At 33.8% G+C, this 24,547-nt stretch overlaps 2 protein-coding genes across 21 annotated transcripts in view; one reads left to right on the plus strand and one right to left on the minus strand.

The window, feature by feature from the left end:
• The window catches only part of LOC126972003 (uncharacterized), a 577,468-nt gene that overhangs the window by 206,538 nt on the left and 346,383 nt on the right, over positions 1 to 24,547 (plus strand). The window lies entirely within an intron of this gene.
• Positions 3,034 to 22,857, minus strand: LOC126972026 (uncharacterized). 20 transcript variants are annotated; one of them, XM_050818577.1, is made up of 14 exons: positions 22,702 to 22,791; positions 20,131 to 20,170; positions 18,583 to 18,612; positions 16,816 to 16,854; positions 16,446 to 16,484; positions 14,024 to 14,074; positions 12,806 to 12,829; positions 12,479 to 12,493; positions 12,360 to 12,398; positions 11,636 to 11,680; positions 9,767 to 9,811; positions 8,037 to 8,060; positions 6,788 to 6,823; positions 3,034 to 3,192 (listed from the first exon to the last, which is right to left on the minus strand). In XM_050818577.1, the coding sequence occupies exons 1-14, from the start codon at positions 22,708 to 22,710 to the stop codon at positions 3,161 to 3,163; spliced, it is 468 nt and encodes a 155-aa protein (XP_050674534.1). In that variant the 5' UTR covers positions 22,711 to 22,791; the 3' UTR covers positions 3,034 to 3,160. The 20 variants fall into 20 exon arrangements, with proteins under 20 accessions (XP_050674534.1, XP_050674540.1, XP_050674541.1 ...); XM_050818579.1 differs by lacking the exon at positions 3,034 to 3,192 and adding an exon at positions 5,153 to 5,335 and having other exon boundaries at positions 22,702 to 22,793; XM_050818583.1 differs by lacking the exon at positions 9,767 to 9,811 and having other exon boundaries at positions 22,702 to 22,849.

Genomic DNA, 24,547 nt, shown 5'->3' on the forward strand with positions numbered 1-24,547 from the left:
ATACCCAAGGCATTCGACTGCGTTCATCATGAAACCTTACTTCAAAAATTTCACCACGTTTCACTAGATTTAATAAAATCATACTTGTGTAATAGGATTCAAAGAGTAGACGTTAATGGAAAAAGATCAACATATCGATTGGTGTACAGGGCTCAATCTTGGGTCCTTTTTTGTTCCTGGTTTACGCCAATGATTTACCATACCTTATTCAAAATAAACATGATATTATACTGTTTGCTGACGATACATCTTTGTTATTTAAAATAAAACGCCAGCAAAAAACTTTCTGTCAGGTTGACGACGACATTGCTGAAGTAGTAAATTGGTTTAATGTTAATAACCTACTTTTAAACGAAAGGAGAACAAAATGTGTAAGGTTTACACTTCCAAATATAAAGCACCAACCAACCACACCAAAATTAATAATGAAAAACTTGATGTAGTAGAAACGACAACATTCCTAGGCATTACATTAGACTTTAAGCTACAATGGGGTGCTCACATAAAAAAACTTATGTAATCGACTTAGCTCTGCAGTATTTACGATAAAAAAAATTAGGCAGCTGACAGATGTTGAAACGGCTAGACTTGTATATTTCAGCTACTTTCATAGTGTCATGTCTTACGGAATTATATTGTGGGGTAGGGCTGCAGATATTGAAAACATATTTGTGCTGCAGAAAAGAGCAATTCGAGCAGTCTATAAAATGCGTTCAAGGGATTCATTGAGAGAAAAGTTTAGTGAAATAAATATTATGACAGTACACTGCCAGTACATATACGAGAACCTCCTATACGCTCATAAACATATTAGCCAATTTAAAAAGAATAGTGATGTACATAATATCAATACTCGGACAAACATAAACTTGAACGTAGAGTTTAAATTCTCTTTGCCTAAACTCGCAATTCCATATACGAGGCTCCGTAAAATTGCAAAATCTTTTAAAGTGGATTGTGTTGTATTTTATAATAAACTCCCAAATGAAATTAAAATGTTACCTATTAAAAAATTTAAATGTATCGTAAAAAATAAATTAACATCTAAGGCCTATTATAGCGTGAAAGATTATTTGAATGATATAGTTGGAATTAATGTTCTAAATTTTGTTACTGATTATTGTTATACTCATTTGAATGCTATTCTAACTTTTGTACTTCATCCTGACTTGCACTAAATAACTTATAAAGTTTTACAGTGAATAAAGATTTTTTGACTTTGACTTTGACTTAGTAACGAATTACACACAATGCATAAAGTGGGGTGTTGTAAATGTACATTTTTGTGACTGATACATTACAAGTATTGCGGTGTAAAGTTTTAGATTGAAAGCAGATATGTTACTTACCTACTAACTCTTCTTCACGTATGTTCACCTGATAACAATGAAAACGAGCCAAAATACCAAATACTCAAAAAATATTCCGAGCTACAAAAAAAACATACATGTTTTTGAGGTCTATGATGACCCCAGGTTTCTGTTGGAGTTGTGATAGCTGGTTATAAATCTACAATACTCTACTCACATGTACCTAAGTAATATAAATAACAAAATCCACTTCATTATTGATTTTAGCATACGTGAATAAAACACTTTAAGTGACTTTAACACATAAGCCTCCATCCATGTTAAACACAGTCTTGAAGATGGAATGACGCTGGTGGCTTGGGCACGGGGAAGGGCGCTGGTGTGGGACGCAACTTGCGTCGACACTCTGGCTCCTTCTCATGTCCAAGTTACGTCAATTGGTGCTGGAGCTGCTGCTTCGACTGCCGAAGACATCAAGCGTCGATAAAACAAAAAATGTTGGTCTCAGTGAGTCATACATCTTTGTGCCGATTGGTGTCGAGACACTTGGCCTGTGGGGCCCAGAGACACGGAGAATGTTCAAAATACTATCTTCGCGCCTCAATAAGGCTACTGGAAACCCAAGCGCTGGCAGCTATTTCGGTCAACGGATCAGCCTAACTATCCAGCACGGAAATGCTGCCAGTATTCTTGGTACTCTTCCACGTAATGTTAGTTTTAATTTTATGTAGTCAGAGTATTATAAATATACTTATAAGATTTGTTTTGTCTTGAATAGACTTAATAAAAGAAGAGGTAAAGATACTTATTAGTAGTATTTGAGTAGTTTCGTCATGTATGACAGTAGATAGACTGGAAAAATGAATAGAACTAATGTGGATGGATATTTTGGAAGAGGTCAGAAATGATCAGGTCAAGAATACAGGTAATATATGATCAGGTATCATAAAAGGGCCAGGTCGAGACCACCCAAAATAAAGTCAAACTCAAAAAAATTATTATTTCAATTAAACCGTTACCGGCACAATAACAAAAAAAGGGAATCTAAGGCACCAGTATTGAATCTGATCTGCCTATTTCAGAAAATGCAGTTTCGTTTGGAGAAGAACGGGCATAAGAATCTCCTAGGGTACACTTTTTGAAATAATTGAGTCTCAATATTTTTTGATTAAATCAATATACTTAGTCTGGCAATAAATACTGTCATAATAAAAAATAAACAAAATATTACATTTGAATTTGGAATCACTGGTATTAGCTATGAAGTAGTGACTGTCATACATTTGTGAAAAATGTATCAAAACATCGGCACAAGTGTATCAAGATACCATTCTTAAGAAGGTAGTGAACCCCCATAACAACACCATGTTCAATAACCAAGAATAGTGTTTCCAGCAAGACTCGGCACCGGGTCATAAAACTACGGTCTACGCAGTCTTGGTTGGAAACGAATGTTTCGGATTTCATTACAACTGAAGACTGGCTGTCGTCTAGTCCCGATCTTAATCCGCTGGATTATGATTTATAGTTTGTTTTAGAGAGTACGACTTGCTCTAAACGACATGATAAGTTGGAATTGTCAGGCAAGCATGTTTCCTAACATTTGAAAATGTAGGCATTAGAAAATCCATAATCTCTGCGTAAGCTGGAGACAGACATGATATGAATGTGACAAATGGACAGACGAGATATGGAAGTATTGAATAATTGTAAACAAATCAAATGATTAAGACATAATTTATTTATAAGCATTTACTAAGTGTTATATTGCAACAAATTCATTGAAAACTATTTATAATGATAAACAATGATCCTTGTCTAAATGCACATTTTTCCATCGCGAAGCCTTATTATTTCCCATCGCGAGCCAAGGGGCTGTCGTCTGAAAGATAAATAAATACTAATTGTTTAATTTGAATGTAAAGGTAACATTATAAATAATATATAATTATATTGTGGGGTAGGGCCGCAGATATTGACAACATATATTATGACAGTACATAAACGAGAACTTCCTATACGCTCATAAACATATTAGCCAATTTAAAGAGAATAGTTCAAATTCAAATATTATTATTCAAAATAGGATGTGACATCACTTATTGAAAGTAAAAAAAAAAACTACCACCCATTCCAAAATGAATGCCTCAGGCCTTAGAACGGGCGCAACAAACTCAGCGGGCTATTTTTTTTCATCAAAAAATATTTTTACAAAGTAACATTGTACAATTAAACTTATTATTTAATAGGCTGAAGGCGGTCGCTCCATTCCCGATTTGTGGTGTCATTACGAAAGTCATTTATGTTATAGTAACCTTTACCACACAGACGTTTTATAACAATTCTTTTGAATAACGTAATACTTTTGTTTTGCAAGACAACGATATATTTAATACAATATACTTACTTAAACATACATAAATACATATAAACATCCATGACTCGGAAACAAACATCCATATTCATCATATAAATTGCTTGCTACCGGGATTCGAACCCGGGACCTCTAGCTTAGTAGGTAGGATCACTAACCACCCGGCTATACAGGTCGTCATTGCACAATAATATGTTGTATGCCTCCGACGCAATAGAGTCTGTGTATAGGACAGTCTGTGTTGTTGGTATATTGATAAATCTTTACTTGATATATATATAACATACGTAACGTGAACAAAATAAATGTTTTACATTCCTGCTTATTGACCAAGCATATTTTAAGCAACTGGAGTAAATGCGGCAATGTATTGATATAGCAATCACAGTAGACACAATATGTACTTTTTTAAAGTCGGTTATAAAAATAGCCACAACCCTATTGCTTCAATGGAGTGAACGCACATGTAAGTAAGTATTTAATTGACTAGGCTTGGTTTCCATACTGATACATAATATGTCTACTGTGTAGCATTCGAAGGTTATTATGTATTTATTAGTACAATATTTGTGCTGCAGAAGAGGGCTATTCGCGCTATTTATAACCTAGGCCCTAAGGAATCATTGAGAGCAAAATTCAAAGAAATTGACATCTTGACTGTTGCTTCTCAATATATTCTTGATAATGTAATGTATGTTCATAGGTACATAAGTGAATTTGCCAGAAACTGTCATAACCATAATGTCAAAACCAGGAACAGACATAAGCTTATAATGCCTACTACTCGACTAAGTCGAGTTAACAAGTCTTGTGGGGCGATGTATATGCTTTTACAACAGGATCCCAGAGAATGTTCAAAACAAAACGATTACGTTATTCAAAAGAATTGTTATAAAACGTCTGTGTGGTAAAGGTTACTATAACATAAATGACTTTCTTAATGATACCACAGATTGGGAATGGAGCCACCGCCCTCAGGCTATTAAATAATAAATTTAATTGTACAATGTTACTTTGTTGCTTTGTAAATGTTACTTTAATTGTAAAACATATTTTTAATGAAAAAAAAGCCCGCTGAGTTTGTTGCGCCCATTCTTCTCAGGCCTGAGGCGTTCATTTTGGAATGGGTGGTAGTTTTTTGACTTTCAATAAGTGATTTCACATCCTATTTTGAATAAAAATATTTGAATTTGAATTTATGGTGTAATTTGTGGCATGTTTCATATTTCGGGCATTCTTTTTATAAGACATGATTTGTCTATGTGTATAAAATGTCATTCTTAACACACAATTAATAGAATTTAATCCAAATGTGGTCGAATTTTCAAAACACCACAGCACTAACTAAAGATGGATGAGTTATAAGCCTACTTTGACAGATGTGAAAATCATTCGAAGCTCAAGGTTTATTATGCGTTTTGCTCATTTACAAAATATTATATTTAAATAATGAAGAAAACCATTTGGGTCAGTTTAAATATTATTTATTAGTAAGCATTTTTTTCAAGTAATTTTATGACACTTTTATACATTGTATGATATTATACGAAGTAAAATTCAGTTGACAGACAGACATAATATAAGTAGAGTGTAGACTATGCAAGTTGCGCGATAATCAATTCTTATTTTCCGCGAGGATTGGGTCTAGAGTCTGGAATAAAAATAAATATATTTTATTGAATTGGAAAATGTGGGTAAAAATAAATGTTAATTATTGTTTTTAAGAGATTCGCAAAGTTAACGAGGTTGAAATAGTTTTTAGTAGAAAAGAGCTGTTAAGATTTATTAAGATGTTATAAAGAATTAACGATTTTATAAGGATTAAATTTATAAGAATAATTATGTTAAAACCTTTTAACTTTTAAATCAAACAATCCCGTGTCACGATGTTCGTGCGGCGACGAAAACGAATGTGTTTTATTAAATTATAAAAATCGCCCGCCTTATTTGTTTGAGCCGCCGCGCCGCAAAGCTGATACCTAGATATACGCCATTGGACCGAGGTCAGGGCGATGACTTCAGTTTACTGGTAGAATAAATAAGTCAGGGGCTCTCATGATTTTTATAAACATACTAGCTGACCCAGCAAACGTTGTATTGCTGATATTAAAATCGCGATACAAAAGTAACTGTCGATCGTAGAAGGGTAAAAATTTGAAGTTGTATGATGATATTTTTTAATGCTGACTTATAATCAAACAAATTAAAAAAAAAATGTCAAAAAAATAAAATTTCGTGTGGACCACCCTTAACATTTAGGGGGATGCAAAAATAGATGTTGTCCGATTCGCAGACCTACCCAATATGCACTCAAAATTTCATGAGAATCGGTCTAGCCGTTTCGGAGGAGTTCAAAGTTTAACACCATGAAACGAGAATTTTATATATTAGATAGAAGATAATATGAAATGTTCTTTTTATCGTGGCATTTAATCTAAGGGATTTCGATTTTATATTTTATTTTTAGTTATGTCTTCGCATTCAACTTCATATCCGTGTCAATTATCATACAGGGGTTTTTTAACATAGTTTATATAGATATTATTTATGACTTAAAACAAAAAAAATAGTTCGATTTTCCACTACAAGCTTATTAAGGTTATAATGAAGAGTGCTATAAATTACATTGTTGCATCTCGTTTAGTATAAGTGGCTCTAACATTGACCGTAAGATACCTACCGACCTGTATAAATACCACTGGACAGGCTGTTCTATATGTATGACAGCAAATTTTTGTGCCTATTTGAAGCACCAATCGCGAGCGTCTAGAGAACTAATTTTGACGTATAATACAAAAATGGCTGCGAGAGAAGCGTACAGTACTCGGTCTTTCGTAATTTCGTTCGTTTTCCCTGTTATTTATACATCAGGAATCAACGTAATAAAGTACACATTTTTGTGTGAATAGTTTCCCACCATCTATCGACGTTTGTTTAGCTGAGGTCGTCAGCACTAGCTTTAGTACCGCAGACTCTCGCTATAGCCAACAGCGCCAAAATGGCGAATATCAAACAGGCACAAAAGCACTTTGACAACCGCCAGTCCAGACGTAAATAGTAGAGGTCAGTGTAGATAGTAATCTAGTTAGTGGAAAATACTTACACTGGGGTCTGTTGTCAACATACGCTGGCGAAATGTCTGAAACAGATTAAAAATTCATTATTATTATATTAAACCTAATATCAAAATAATAATATCCTATGAAGATGTAAATATTTCAATAATTAATGGTATTTTTAACCAATATTCTTAGACTTAGAATATTCTAGAAATTTATGGTCGTATTAATAGTAGAATTTTTATTCAGCTCGGGTTTTGTGTTAGTGAGATTTTGATTCCAATCACACAAAACTAGAATTCAATCAAAGTCATAATAACGTGTGCATGATTGCGTTGGATTTATGTACATAATAAACGTTAAATTTTATGTTTTGTGTATATATTTTTTTTATTTTATTAATAAGAATCCTGGGCGAGGTTCTTGCGCCGTTCTTTCTCTATCAGACCGCCATCTGTTTCCGAAGCGGCGGTAGTCTTTAAACTGACATCAAAAAGAATTCTACAGGAATCAAGGACAGTTCTATTTATATATTTTAAAAGAGTTATCAGCAAAGTAGGTCATGAATCAATTTTTAAGGACAACGCTCTTGTGATTCTCCTCATGTTAAAAGAGAGTATGTGCCGCGATTACTATCTACTATCGGTGATGATGATTAAAGTTGAGGTATGCGCGTTAGGCCTGGTATCCACCAAAGCGGAGACTTTAGCTGTAAATCTCCGCTCTCCCGCACAAACCACCAGTGGGAGGCTCCTTTGCACAGGATGCCGGCTAGATTATGGGTACCACAACGACGCCTATTTCTGCCGTGAAGCAGTAATGTATAAGCATTACTGTGTTTCGGTCTGTAGGACGCCGTAGCTAGTGAAATTACTGGGCAAATGAGACTTAACATCTTGTTTCAAGGTGACGAGGGCAGTTTTAGTGCTGCTCAGAATTTTTGGGGGTTTCAAGAATCCTGAGCGACACTGCATTGTAATAGACAGGGCGTATCAATTACCATCAGCTGAACGTCCTGCTCATCTTGTCCATTATTTTATAAAAAAAAAACTATGGAAAAATGAGACATCTCCTCTCTTTTCGCATGATCCATTTCCACTGAAGCTAAGAAGAGAGGAGAAGTGGAAATAACGAAATCTGATTGGTTACCAAAATCTCTTTTCATCTCCGGGCCTTAATCCTCCTCTTCCAAAAAAAAATCTGACTTGATTGTCTTAACATTACATTATTAATTAAATTTATCAGTTTATCTATAGATAGAGTAAGAGTACAGCTTAAAATCTATATACTTACCAATTCCATGCGGGCCGTTGTTTGCTGAAATTATAATAAAATATAAATAATTGTTTTAGACTATATTCAAATATAGATGTTGTAGAACTATATTATTATGTCTCTTGGGTAAGTATTCAAATCATTGAAATTCAAGACGTCATTACACAGTTTGATCGTATGTCTAAGAAAGTTCCTTCAAAACCGCACTGTGGAGGACGCCACATTTTTAGATGGTGCGTGGAATATCAGTTTTACAGACTTGATATGAGTATTTTTTAAATCTATTTTTATTTCAGTCGACTGCTCAACATTGTTATCAATAAGTGATTTTGAAACATTAAAAATCCTATTTTGAATTAAAATATTTTAATTTAAATTCTATAACATTATTGTAAAAGCGAGTTGATTCCCTTACAATAATTAATTTATGTCAAAATCGATTCATAATTAAATTCTATAGAACATTGTGTGTAATTGTTATAAACACTGATACTGAAGACTGTGCTTTTGGCGCGCATTTATTGATCTTTCTTCATCAGCCGGAAGACGTCCACTGCTGGATAAAGGCCTCCCCCAAAGATTTCCACGACGATCGGTCCTGCGCTGTCTTTATCCAACGTATTTCGGCGATCTCGACCAGATCTTCTTAGTCAGCATCCTCCGGTACGTGGTCGACATTCGAGGACTTTACTGGCCCAACGGCCACTTGTCCGTTGATCTATGTGCCCTGCCCACTGCCAATTCAGTTTCGTAATCATTTGGACTATATCGGTAGCTTTGGTTCTACTACGGATCTCCTCATTTCTGAATCGATCTCGCAGGGAAACTCCGAGCATAGCTTTCTCCATTGCTCTCTCAGCGACCATGAGCTTTCTCATCAGGACCATAGTTAGCGACCACAACTGCCTACCGTAAGTTATCACTGGCAACACACACTGGTTGAAAACCTTCGTCTTCAGACACTGTGGTATTTGAGATAATTATTGATAGAACGATACAATGCGTGATGCGTTAGGAGAGCGCGGTCTGTGCTTACAGAACTGAGCTTACTGAAGTTTGAAGAATACCAAGCCAAGATTTCACCATAGGCACTTTTAACTGAGTTCAATAAAACTGATTCGAGTCCATTAGGTTCTGTTCCAAAACAAACAAAGTTTTTATTCGCCCAGCACTAGAAATAGCGAATAATGTTTTCGAAATATGTGTTGAAGAAAGGCAGAACAAAAATTTGAGATTCAGTTATTAGGTAAAATGGTAAAATTAACCAATTAATTACACCAGTGGAAGGCTCCTTGGCACAGAATGTCGGCTAGATTATGTGTACTACAACGGCGCCTATTTCTGCCGTGAAGCAGTAATGTGTAAACATTATTGTTTTTCAGTCTGAAGGGCGCCGAAGCTAGTGAAATTACTGGGCACATGAGACTTAGCATCTTATGTCTCAAGGTGACTGAATTTTTGGATTTTTCAAGAATTATGAGCGGCACTGCACTGTAGTGGGCAAAGCGTATCAATTACCATCAGCTGAACATCCTGCTCGCCTCGTCCCTTTTCATAAAAAAATTATTATGGTCATCAATTAAAATAAGGTCACATCATTATTGCATTCCTGAGCTCAGCTTTCATAATAATCCGTACATAAGATTTGAAAAGTGACGGAGTTGAAATTGTAGTGTAGTGTTAATGAAAGGTAATTTCAATCCTCGTAAGCTGTGGGCATGAGAATATGAATATATTTGATAACTCACATCCAGCGCCGGGTTGGTAGAATCCTGGGTCTACTACGCCACCAGCTGAAATAAAACTCGAATTAAAATATTTACATATACTATATATATTACATATACATATTATAATATAATGACTAACACGTGATACACAACCAATATACGGAGTTGCAAACTTTCTTGTGACAAAATGCTGCAACCTTAATATGTCGCGTAGCAACCCTTCGACGAGTACGATTTAAATTTAAAGATGGAAGATCGTTTTGAAAATAGTATATAAGCCGTACTAAGCGGGGCCATCGCTGCACAGCGGATACTTCATAGGGAGAGTCGCTTGCGCCTCCCTCTCCCCAAGAGAAGGTCGTCTTCGATAAAGGCTTAGAGTTCACTTGCCCAAAGCCAACCTCAGGTGGTTTTACGTGAGTCCCACATAACCAACGCAGGCTTATGCTGCGTTGGTATGCATGAGCATTCATCACCTCTCTCCCATCGTTATCCCAGAAGGCAGTCCTTTCCTTTTGACTGGGCGCAAAAAAAGGCCTATGGTAGTTCTAGTTCAGACTCGAAAGTGAAAAGGAACAGAAGGAAGAGAAGAAGAAGTATTGAAAGTGGAAAGTGATTCAGTGCGGAGAAGATAGAAGAGAACGAGCGTTCGGTGCGGTGTGATCTGCTGAAAGCACCGCCATCTGAAGAAGAACAGCGGCAGACCCGCGAAGTGCAAGTTCATAGAAGTAAACGCAAATAAAGGCTCGTTCCTTTAGGCTGTGTATTACTTTCCAATCCCTGGCCCACTTTCGTGACATAATGTTGAAACACCTACCTACTATTATGCACACTAAGGCGCCTATTTCTACCGTAGAACAGTTATGTGTAAGCATTACTGTGTTTCGGTCTGAAAGACGCCGTAGCTAGTGAAATTACTGGGTAATTGAAACTTAACATCTTATGTCTCAAGGTGACGAGCGCAGTTTTAGTGCCGCTCAGAATTTTTGAGCCTTTCAAGAATTCAGAGCGGCACTGCACTATAATGGGCAGGGCGTATCAATTATCACCAGCAGAACATTCAGCTCGTCTCGTCCGTTATTTTCATAAAATAAAATAAAAACTTAGGGTCTTAACTTAGGTTTACAAGTTATGTTTATATTTGTTATTTGTTGTTTTCCTGTAGGTATGCACAATGCAGTTGTTCCATATATATGTATAATACTAGCTGACTCGACAGACGTTGTTCTGTTGATAATAAAAACATACTGTTTTATAGGAATTTGCCAATAATATTTCAAAACAAAAAACGGCCTTACAAATAAAATTGGCATAAAGTTATAACTAAGCATAAACCAAGAATATGTAAAATGTTTACAAATAGACATTTTGCTTACGAATGTTTTGTTCGGACGTATAACGTTTCCCGCGTTTATTTGCAAGGAAGCTTGTCATTCGCGAAACTTCAGAATTATCATTGTATTGACAGTGTTGTCAACGATATTGTAAACATTTTGCATTTTCTTTGTTTATCATCAGTTATAACTTTATACCAAGTTTATTTGTAAGGCCACAAGAATTATTTCGTAAAAAATGCTCCCTGTTGTTATAACAAGGTAAGTGACGAGCGCGATTGTAGTGCCGCTCAAAATTTTTGGGTTTTTCAAGAATTACGGCACTGCATTGTAATGGGCAGTGCGTATCTTCTACCATAACCTGAACGTCCTGCTCGTCTCGTCCCTTATTTCATTAAAAAAAGATAATGGTCATCAGTATTCAATTCGCGCGACATCTGTACATAAGATTTGAAAAGTGACGGAGTCGAAATTGTAGTGTAGTTTAAATGAAAGGTGATTTCAATCCTCGTAAACTGTGGGCATGAGAATATGAATGTATTTGATAACTCACATCCAGCGCCGGGTTGGTAGAATCCTGGGTCTACTACGCCACCAGCTGAAATAAAACTTTAATTAAAATATAACAATATTTAGGTAAATAGGATGTCTCCAGGTGACGAACGCAATTGTAGTGCCGCACAGAATTTTCGGGTTTTTTCAAGAATCCTGATTGTAACCGGCAGTACATTGTAATTGGTACGGCGTATCAATTACCATCTGAACGTCCTGCTCGTCCCTTATTTTTATTAAAGAAAATTGTACCCTTGCTGTATCAACGTAATATTCGAAATAAAACATTTTTTTTCTATTTACCGGTTACGAGAACGAATATTGGACGGAATGCACCTATCTATAGGATTTGTTCCACATATAACTCTATAATTTTAAATAATGCTGATTTAGATCTCTTCAACGACAATTTAGCGGATCTCAAACGAAAATTACTTGCAATTGCTTAATATTGTCATAAGATTTTCTTGTATATATTCATAAATTGTTAATTTTATAAATATTTAATTTAATTTACTAGTATTTTGTTTTAATTTTTATGTCTTGTTTTTGCCTATTGTAAATATCTATTATGAAATGCTGTGAATGCCTTTAAGTAATAGATATACTAGACTATATAGAATCTTAATATTGTGTAAGCAAAAGTCATGTATACCTATTGTTGGTGTTCCAATAAATAAATAAATAAATATGTAATAAGGAAAATGTACATTATTGTTACTCACCGCCAAGGCTGGGCCGGTAGAATCCTGGGTCTACGGCATCTGGAAATAAAATGGTATTGAAACATTGACAAACAACGAAATTAAAGAAAATAATATTCGCAGTAAGAAAATATACTTACATCCACCATTATTTCCTGTAAATAAAAATAAATTAATTAATAATCAATAAAAGGCATAAAAGGCATTTATGTTTTAAAAATAAATCATTTTTAGAATTCCTTTCGATCAATCTTTAATCTAGGTTCTAAAGTATAAAAATCGAAGAAGGTTAGTTAAGTTTAGTACCTTTAACCAAATAAGCTGATTTGTTATCACAAATAATAAACCAAAGAGAAATAATTACCAAATAAAATCAGATATTTTCCGATACACGATAATTACGACCAGAAAATAAAGGCTCTACTTAAATTATAAACTAAATAAATAAGTTTCATAAAATATCATACCGAACGACGGATCTGCTACTTGAACTGAAAAAAAATTTAAAAACCTGTTAGCAATTCAAGTTGGGTTTTTATGTTGAGATATTATTATAATATTATAAATTGTTGGGATATTATCACTGACCTGTATAAATACCACTGGACATGCTATTTCATATGTTTGACAGCAAATTTTTTGTGCCTATTTGAAGCGCCACTCGCGAGCGTCCAGAGAACTAATTTTGACGTATAATACAAATGGCTGCGAAGGAACATACAATACTCTACTTGAATTAATTTCGTTCATTTTCCATGATATTTATTCTTCAAGAATGAACGTTTTTTTTTAATTAACGTAATTTAAACACATTTTTTTTTGTAAATAGTTTTTCAACATCTATCGATGTTTGATATCATCACTAGTTTTAGTACCGCAGACTCTCGCTACATGGCCAACATCGACAAAATGGCGAATATCAAACAGGCACAAAAACACTTTGACAGCCGCCAGTCCAGTGGTTTATGGTAGAGGTCAGTGGATATTATGCAGGTAAAATTGGCGGGTGATATTTTTGTATTGTTGTGTCTACGATAAAAATTTGTTCGAGAAACCTTAAAAACGGCAAGAAATTTATTGTGACAAATAAATATGTGGTCTCAATATATTTTGTGTTTATTATGATAGAACTGTGGATACAACTTTAGGACAATGTACAACACTGTCCGAGTGGTTAGCGATCCTACCTACTAAGCTAGAGGTCCCAGGTTCGAATCCCAGTAGGCGCAAGCATTTATATGATGAATATGGATGTTTGTTTCCGAGTCATGGATGTTTATATGTATTTATGTATGTTTAAGTAAGTATGTTGTACGAGTATTATATTATATATCGTTGTCTTGCAACCCATAACACAGACAAGGTATATATACCTAATTTGGGGCAAGATAATTTGTGTAAAAAGTTTGTCAATATTATTATTATTATTATTATTTAATTTAAACCGACAGCCGTTTTTATGGTAAAACCATATTCAGATAAAATATATTATATTTTTAATGTACTAAATTAATTATTTCACAATACTTCAGTTGTAGAATTTTATTTTGTAATTTAATTCAAACTGCATGTTACGTATGTCAATAAGCTGTTAGTCATTTTATTTCATCACAACAACACTTCGACCGGTATTTATACCCATAGTTAGACACAACATACTATATAAATGAAATAATAGCTCTGACCTTGCCATGGATAATAATTCGCATAATATGGATTATTATGGGCGAATTGAACTGAAAGAAAAAATATTATTTATACCCAAATGTATTCGCTGGTAATGAAACAAATAATGATATTAATGTACCTAATAGCTATTTTTAAATATAATGTCAATTAGAATTGTTGTACCCTGGTACAATTGTAATCAGGGCCGGATTTAAACTTAATGCCGCCCCTGGGCACCGGAAAAAATCCGCCCCAATACTGGAATTTTACTTAAGCTTATTTATTGTTTATATATTTTATTTTAAAAATTGAATTTCTTGAATTATCAATTAAACCAAAAATTATTAATTTTATATTGAGCAATCTTGATAAGACTAAAAAAAAATTATTTATACTTTCAAAATTTTGCCGCCCCGGGCACTCGCCCCAACTGCCCCTAGTGTAAATCCACCGCTGATTGTAATCATTCATTGAGATGGATAGGATCAATTGTCGATAACATGCACTGACATAATTTCGATGGACATTTTAAATATTATTTTATACCTAAAGCGTGAATTATTATGAACTAAATCGGGTGGGGATTGTCAGCTTTTTGTAGTAGAACACAGTAAATATACTAATCTAACTACTAAATCTTTTTGAGTTAATTCATAGAGTTATAAATACCGTAAGTATACAAGGTAGGTAAAGTTGGCAATGGAAAAGGCGGCAAATTTAAATAGCCAAAGTGATTCATACATCTAGATTCTAGATAGAGCCTCTTGCTGTTAGTCATGACAACAGGCCAGGTTTATTACTTTAGTGTGCATGACAGCTACGTCTTACAGTTCCGATACGTCAGTTTTTTTTTCGACGTGTTCAATCTAGACGTATAAAGTATCTAAGGTAATAAAGTATTGCAATACTAATTGATAATTAATTATATAAATTGTAATAACAAATTTTGATACTTGATTATTAATTTATTAATTGCAATAACATAATTTGATACTTGATAATTAATCATATATTTGTAAATGTTATATATTTAAATGTAAATTAATAAATCAGAAGTAAAAATAGTATAAAAAGTAGGTACAAAAGTTTATTTGTTATAAACTTTCAGAATCAGTATAGCTTTCTAATTTGCTGTTGTTTTACGTTGAACTTGCCAATAATGGATAACAAAACTTATGTACTAAACTTTTAATAGATTTATTCAATTTTAATTACGATTGTAAACCCGAAAATTAAATCATAATAAAGCACAGAAATCCACACCGGAAACAAAATAATCGCCATCTTGTCTGTCAAACTGCTAGTGATGATGACATGCAAAATTCCAGCGCTAAAATTCATTATTCAACAACCATACTCTTTGTATATAAATAAGGTGTGTATATATATTTAAATGTAATTTTAAGGATTGTGTGGATTGTCAGCGATTTGAACTAGAAATTATAATAGAATTTCTTTACAAACATAATATGATGTCATTGAATAGTAATAAATATTTTGCATTAAGTACCTATTCTCAATTTAGAATGACATATTTGCATGCAGTTATTATTCTATGCTTTCAACGCAGTTCGAATTACAAAGTTTTGCTCATAAAAATGATATAGGCACTTAACTCTAGGATTCTTATACGATTTATGTGTGACCTTTTTATTAAAAACTTCTTCTTCTATATACTATATAGCATATAATTTATAAAACATTACTTGGTATGGTAATATTTGATATGGCTATTATATATTAGCTATGATTTGGGAAGTTGTTTTAAGTCTTAAGTCAAAGGATTAATATTAACATGCTTATACATGTTTCAATAGTTCCAATAGTCTCTCTTAAGACCGCGCATGATTCTCCATGGACTGAATTAGAGTAGATATTCTTTTTTAATCACAGTAGTTACGATTTAAGTATTCTATTGCTAAATTCTTACTTCACTTATAACTCTTAACTATTCTATAAAAGCACGAAGCAATTTTTTTTCTTTTTACGTAAGAAACCCACATTTTCAATCTCACGACATCACACCAGGGGTGAAGGGAGGGACAGGAAATTCAACAAAAACACCTCACGTAATTTATTGACGCCCCCTTAGAAACTCAATTCGCATTTCACCAATACAAGCTAAACGCAGTTACATCCTAAACGCATTTTAAAGCTGACCGCCGAAGCATGGACGTTTAACAATTTGATCGCGTTTAAGAGCTGCCACTTGTTTGTCGTGTGGATTGTCAGCAATTAGAACTAGAAATTAATAAAGATTTTTTTTAGAAATATTAATATTATGATGTCATTGAACAGAAATAAATATTTTGCATTAATTAAGTACCTATTCTCAATTTAGACTGACATATTTGACTTAAAAACTCAAGTTCTTTCTATATTCCATAAAATAGAATGGTATGGATTAATATTAACATGCTTATACATGTTTGTTCGTACCTTGTGAGGGATCTTGTGGATTGTTGTCCACAACTTGAACTGGAAGGAATAAAAATTTATTTAAATACATAGTGTTTCATGTATGAATGGTTATAAGTATAAAGATGCGTTTGAGAAAATAAGTATATTTTATCAACGTATAGATAACTGTAGTAGACATACATGCATGTGAAAAATACAAGAGTATGATGTATTTTTTTATTTTTTTTCCTTAGAATCATGGCTAGATCAATACTTACAATAGTTTTGATATGAGTAAGAAATTATTGGAAATGAGATGGCTTTATTCTAAAACTTAGCAATTAAATTGTATATTGAACCGCTCGTATGTAACGATTTATTTACGCTATATCTACATGTTTGTTCGTACCTTGTGAGGGATCATGTGGATTGTTGTCCACAACTTGAACTGGAAGGAATAAAAGTTTAATTTAATACACAATATGCCCGATTTATTTACATTATGTTAAGCATTTCCTGTACAGGTTGGTGGATTTATCTTGAATTTTATTTCTAACATCCTATACATATTTGAACGTTGAATATAAAGATTGTAAAAGTTGCTCATTGCTATTTAATAGTGTTTGGTAGAACGATCTTGGTATTTATTGCTTCTCCAGCGGAAATTGAACATGATATTAGGACTAATTTCATCATTAGAACAATTTAAAACTACGTATACGCCTATATACAAGCTTATATACTAAGTTCGCATTTCACCAATACAAACTAAACGTAGTTAAAGTTTAAACGCATTTAACAATTTAATTACGTTTATGAGCTGTCACTGTCATCGTCGTAATAGAAACATTCTATTCTATTATTTCTATAATAGAAACCTTAAATAATTTAATACGTCTAGATGGAGCCTCTTGCTGTTAGTCAACACATGACAACACTCGCGATATGTTAGTCACTTCATTTAAGTGTACGTGACTTTGCTGAAAATAGAGGCTAACAGTTCGGTGCTATTTTTATCGATTTATCCACAGCTGTCATAGTCTAATGTATAAAATATCTAAGAAAAAACAGTGAAATACAATTTTTGGCAATTCTGACAGCTTGCTGATACATTCTAATGTTTATGACATTTAAACTAGGTTTTCGTGGACGTGCATGAAATGTATTGGTGAAATCGATTGCTCCTAGTCGAGATCAAAACTTGCATTTGAACTAGTTTAAGTAAAACTGAGTTATTTAACTCAATTTTAAGTGTCATTGGTAAATTTGTAAAACGAGGAAGCTGTAAATATTGATTTAAAAAGGGTGGCAATGGCAACCTTTTCCGAAAAGGTGGTAAATAGTAATTAAGAGTGTAACTTTTGATATTCATAAGTGTCATTTCTTTGTCGTTGTCATTTCTTTCTATATTACTATGGGGTCATGCTGCTGACATTGATATAGTGTTTGCACTGCAAAAGAGAGCTGTTCGTGCTATATATCAGCTTGGTTATAGACAGTCTCTCAAAGAAAAATTTTAAGAAATAAATATTATGACTGTTCATTGTCAGTACATTTATGAAAATTTAATATATGTTCACAAAAATCGTTACCTTTTTGCTCTTAATAGTGATTTTCACTATCATAACACTAGAAATAAGGGATTGCTTGTAACTAATTCTAGTAGGCTTCATAAGATACATAATAGCTTTAAGGGTAAATGTATACACTTCTACAATAAAGTCCCAGCCACTGTTCAGGCATTATCTATAAATAAATTTAAATGTTTTATTTATTTCAATAGCCTTCAGATACATTAACTCAAATCATCCTATCTGTAAGCAATCTATTGCTACACGTAAAACAATACGCTGACAGAACGCTGCGCGAGGGCCAAAATCGCGCTGATCTGAGGCACACCGCGCAGTCAGAGTTTTCCCAAACGGAAAGGTTAAATCCTACTTTGAACAAAAATCTTTGAATTTGAATTGATGCTAATATAAATTATAAGTATATTTGTATCTAGTTTACAATATAAAATCTAATATTAACATCTTAAAAAAATAGAAGCTACACCGCTTCTTCTTGTAAGTATATTGTGTGTTGTGATTATAGGTACATGCAATAATAATTGGTACTCAGACGTGTAAAGATCTTGATAAATATTGTGTATATAATAAAATTTATATTTGTTTACCTTGCTCGGGCCTAAACGGCGAAGCGCGTGCTGTAATTAAAATAATAATAAATTTCGTTCACAAAAGATTTGGTAGATCCCTAAGGATGAGGGAGGAAAGAAATGTTTTTTTTTTAGCGAATTATATGCTGTGTTATCGAGCTTATAATAATAATGAAATTCACTACAAAAACCAAATAAAAATGACAATATTATGTTTAGTTCAAATCAAGCATTACATAAAATATCCTACTAATGCTTAAGATTTTATGGAAATATTAATAAAACACAAATCTACCATATTCACACTTAATTAACAATGTTCACAAATATATAATACTAGTTGACCCGACAGACGTTGTTCTGTATATAATAAATAAAATAATGTTTTATATTAATTTGTCAATAATATTTCATATCATCAAGAATTATTTCGTAAAATATGCACCCTGTTGTTGTAATGAAATTGTTTCACAGCAGAACTGTCAAACCGTGCGTCAATAAATTCTCTCATAGAAAATATGTCCTTACAAAACAAATATCGGACGACGGGGGACACATCAAAGGAAAAACAAAATTGTTGTTTTTATTTAATTCCGAACACTTTCATATTTATTCACCTTTTAAACCTTCCCTGGACTTCCACAAATAATTCAAGACCAAAATTAACCAAATCGGTCCAGCCGTTCTCGAGTTTTAGCGAGACTAAGGAACAGCAATTCATTTTTATATATAAAGATATGTTCAATTGCTTCTATTATGTTCTTTATATTAATAAATTGGTTCAAAACAGCAGATTATTGTTTCTTTGAAACACCAGAAGAACAGCACAGCAATAGTGCCTATTAAAATGATGTACCTACACGCTTTTTTGAAGGTACCCTTTACCACGCAAGGAATCTCATTCCATAAATTGGTTGAACGTGGTAGAAAGTTCTGTGACAACGGATGGACTTTGGAGAAAAAAAAACACACACACACAATGAAGACGACGTCTCTTTATCGATCGAACCATTCATAGAGATCATGGATCATGGACAATTCGAGAAGCTCTGAATGGAATTCAGTAGTTTCAAATCAAATAGTTCCAGCTGATACTGGGCTGTAACAGACCAGAGATGACAGCAATACTTCTACAATATATGTGGTCTGGCCTGCGCTTTGTTGAGCGCTAGAATATCGGACGTATTATATATATATGTATATTATTAGGTATAACGGTGCTCCGTTTATATCTCACAATTTCTTCGAAGATAAGATTTGGGTTTGCATTGCACATCACAGCGGAATCGGCAATCCCTATAAATTTTTAATGTTGTCGATGTTCGGTAATACGACAAATAGGATTTATAGTGGTAAAAACGCAAACTTAAGTCCGGTAATAACCGGCCAAGTAAACATTTTTCGTGTATTGAATCATATCTGCTTATTGGATAAATAAACATCAATATAACATCAATTTGCAAAGCAAAGCAAAGAACAGAGCGGAATAAGTAAATATTAACCAAGAGAGGAAATACCGCGACATATTTGCGTTGTCTATTGACATATTAAAAAAAAACCACTTACCTTGGGCACTGGCCATTGCCACAACAGCCAAGACAATTAACTGAAATGTAAAAAACATTCTTGAATCACAGGTAGACACAAAAAACTGCATCCGTGTATATTACTATTATATTTTCAAAGATTGAAGATGATTTCTTAGAAGGAATGCGTTTATCTCAGTCACTTAAAGATGTCATAAATAAATGAGATATTATCTACTTTCGATAAAAAAAACTTGTGTTCTTTGTTTTGTATTTATAATGATTTTTACATATACGTTTAATACTCACAATTATTTATTATAACTGAATCATATTATCGTGTGTGAAGTAAAAAATATTGAAAATTAATTAGTCATAATACATAATCATAATATAGATTAGATTTGTGTGTTCGATGAAAATTACCTACAGTTTATAGCTAAATTAGAATCAACTTTAATAAAATACGATTAAACATGTTTTATACCTAATTGATTCTAGAATTTATCTGTTAGATAATTTGCTGTTATTTCATGTTTAGAATTTTTTGAACTGTTTCTGAAAATAATCGTTTTAACGCTGAGTAGCCTCTAGACTTAGATTAAGGATTGTTCTCCGCTGCTCTCCAACTAGATACCGCAGGCGTAGTCGCAAAGTGCGGCAACGTATACTACGCCCGGTCTGGAATGAGTGACGTTGACGTGCGACATGTTCTGTTAAACTTTATTAATAATTGAAACTAAAATGCCGGGTTGCGAAGTAAAACATTGTAAATATAATAATACTACAAGAAATAAGAAAGACACTAACATATCATCAGTAAGTATTTTGTATTTTTTTAATTTCAATGTAACATAAACACAAGAAGCGTATGCTACAAAAAATTTAAGATGCTATTAAGTGTAAGATGCTATGCACACAAGCATCTAATAGTTGTCATCATAAAAAAGCTATAGTTCTAGGTAGAGCGGTATCTAGTTGAAGCAAAACGGATGCCAATCCTTAATCTAATCCTCTACATATCTGAAATCAGTGTGTTTGTGGAAGCCATGGTGTCTTCGTGGTTATTCAGTTCTATTACACATTGATTAAGTAAGCTGAAATTACTACTTAATGGTATATTTGATTGTAACACCACCAACTGCAGCTGTAGGTTCGATATTCAAGACATCTGTGACAAAGTGTGTTTTCTCATTATTTCCTTAATCTTGCATGAAATAGACAAACTCAATTGATGACGGTTTTTACGTAAGTATTGCGACATTTTCTGGAAAACGGTTCTCAAAAACAACACAACCCAAATTTTTTTCTTTAGTTCCGGCTTCTTATCGATATTCTATCTGTGTTTGGCGTTCCTTGACCTAAATATACAGTCGCCGCGTGAACGATTAAAAATAAATATGTTTGATTAAATCAATAAAATTAAGATGACCGCTTTTCCATCAGCTTGCCGACGCCGTGGGTAATTAATACATATGGCTCTAAAATAGCTTTACGTAGTCTCGCCATAAATACTGTTAAAATTAAAAATAAACAAAATGTTACATTTGAATTTGGAATCTGTCTTTTTTATATAATTGTTCATTGAGATTTCTCATTTTGGCGCCAATACATTGCACAATATTTTGCGATATTACAATGGAGTGGTGATAAAGAGAACCGAATCGCTGTGATTGCATTGCACAATGTAAGTATGGAGCCAAAGCCAATTTTAAAACTCTTCAAACGCTTGGTATTAGTAAAATATTTTTGTACCGGGTTATTATTACGTATAATGAGACCTCCTCTGTTTGTGACAGAAAAAGATCTGGCCGTCCACGTAGTGTTCGTACGAAAAAGGTGCTCAAAGCAGTAAGGGAAAGAATTCGAAGAAATCCTGTCCGAAAGCAAAAGATTTTATCTCGGGAGATGAAGATTCACCTAGAACCATGTCGCGTATTTTAAAAGATGACTTAGAACTTGCAGCCTATAAGAGACGTACTGTTCGATTAAAAATATGTTTGAAGCCGGTATTATGTCTGAATGTTTTTTTTTGCCAATACAGCATTACCTATCAACTTAAACATTGATATATACTATTTCATTTTATAACACTCTTATTTAACAATTTCTACAATTGTCTGTTTGAATTAAAATATTGTTCTGCTCTGCTCATTCTATTCATTGTTGAAGGATGCTTCGTGAACACTACCACAATTAGTAATTGCATCCAACAAATACAATGATTTATTAACTATAACAGGTAGACCTGGCACCACAATCACGAGTTGACGCATGGACCAGCCATCGTTCCCTTCGCACATATTTGAGGGAAGGAGATGACCCGGCACACGACGCCGCCTCAAGCAATTCAGAGAGTATGTTATAGCATACCTTTATATATAGCTTTCAAAACTACTTTAAAAATAATATCTATATCAAAAACGTAATGTGGAATTATTAATAAAAATCCAGAAAGTTACAAACAATTTTTTTTTGATTTATCTCTTCCTAATGATAACGTTATCTTTAATATGTTTAGCATCTCACAAAGAGAATACAGCCGTAATACAGGAATTGCAGATTTCAATATAATATTTAAAAAATAAATGATAATAAATGAAGTACATACCAATTTCATCTTATAAGATTAACGGGAGTACTTATTATCACAAAACGAAGAGTTGAAATAACGTCAAGATTTTTTCGTGCGGTCGCTTATATAGGTGATATTTGAGAGATAACCCCGCGCTGTTTGCAAATAGGTGATTCTTAGAAACGCGTTACGTTTTTCCTTGCAAACTTTAATTTATTTGTCGTTTAAATATATTTTAATGTAGTCATTGCAAGTAAATGCTATTTACTTTGCACAGCTTTTATAAACAAACGAGTGTGTTTTTAAATTATAAAGTTACGTACGCAGACGTGGTCGTTAACTATAGGCCGGATGAGAAAGATCATAGTCGCTCAGAGGGAAATGAAGAGGGCTATGCTCTGAGTTTCCCTACGAGATCGAATCAGAAATAAGGAGATTCGTAGGAGAACCAAAGTCACCGACATAGCCCAAATGATTGCCAAATTCAGTTTCGCAATTGTGGCAGTTGGCAGGGCACATAGTTCCACGGACAGGTGGCCGTTGGGGCAGAAAAGTCCTCGAATGCCGACCACGTACCAGAAGACGCAGTGTTGGTAGGCCACCCACTAGATGGACCGACGATCTGGTCAAGATCGCCGGAATAAGTAGGATGAGGGCAGGGCAGGACCGGTCGACATAGAAATCTTTGGGGGATTCCTTTGTCCAGCAGTGGAGGTCTTCCGGCTGATGATGATTATTTAATAGAGTTATTCCAGAACGAAATAAAATTACGAAATAATGAAGAAATCACCATTCACGTAACGCTAGCGTTCATTCGTATCGCTCTTGTCACGCATTCATGGCTTACTCCCTAACGGCCGTTTTCAATAACCTATCTATCCCCAGTTTAACTTACTAGAGGTTAACAAAGCTATCCTTTTACGCTTACTTACATATCCATAACCTATTGACTATCGGCTGTTCCCAATGTACTATCTACAGATAGAGATCAATTACTACCTTCTACTGACAGTAATTAGCTGTCCATAATCTGAAGCTGTCCCAATACAGCCGATAAGTCATTCTTATCGCCTTATATTGGGACACGTGAATTGCAATTTCCTGGTAACTTCTATCGCTGGTAAGCTATACGTCTTCCCATTGACAGACAGTTTGTTCGGATAAGGTGAGTTACCGTCGATAAGTTTATTGGGACAGAAAAGTCAACGATGGTTACGATTGGACTATAACTATATTGGACATAACTATGGATATATAAGATATTGTCATTAAACGGTGTCAGCAATGTATCCATAACTAGAGATACATTATTGAAAACGGCCATAAGTCAAGAATCCACCGTTCGCGTTACGCTACCTTTCATCCGTAACGCTCTTGTCACGCATGCACCTTACTCCCCAAGTGAAGCGTGCGTTACCTACGTAAAGAAGTTTTAAGGTCTTACTTTTCTTAAAAAGTGTTTATTAATAAAAGGGCATTTAGTATTTTAATGTTGTAAGTGGGTGTAACGTCCTAAATTTTAGATCAGGATATTTGAAAATCTAATATATAAAATTCTCATGTCGCGGTGTTTGTAGTTAAACTCCTTCGGAACGGCTTGACTGATTCTCATGAAATTTTGAGTGCATATTGGGTAGGTCTGAGAATCGGACAACATCTAGTTTTCATCCCCCTAAATGTTAGGGTGGTCCACGCCAAATTTTTTTTTAAATTTGTTTGATTATGAGTCAACATTAAAAAATACATACAACTTCAAATTTTCACCCATCTACGATCAACAGTTACTTTTGTATCGCGATTTTAATATCGGCAATACAACGTTTGCTGGATCAGCTAGTATTAATATTATATATTAATTTTATTTCAATTCACTACAAAAAAA

This window comes from Leptidea sinapis, chromosome 25 (genome assembly GCF_905404315.1).
Source record: "Leptidea sinapis chromosome 25, ilLepSina1.1, whole genome shotgun sequence".
In the NCBI taxonomy this organism is placed as follows: Eukaryota; Metazoa; Arthropoda; class Insecta; order Lepidoptera; family Pieridae; genus Leptidea; species Leptidea sinapis.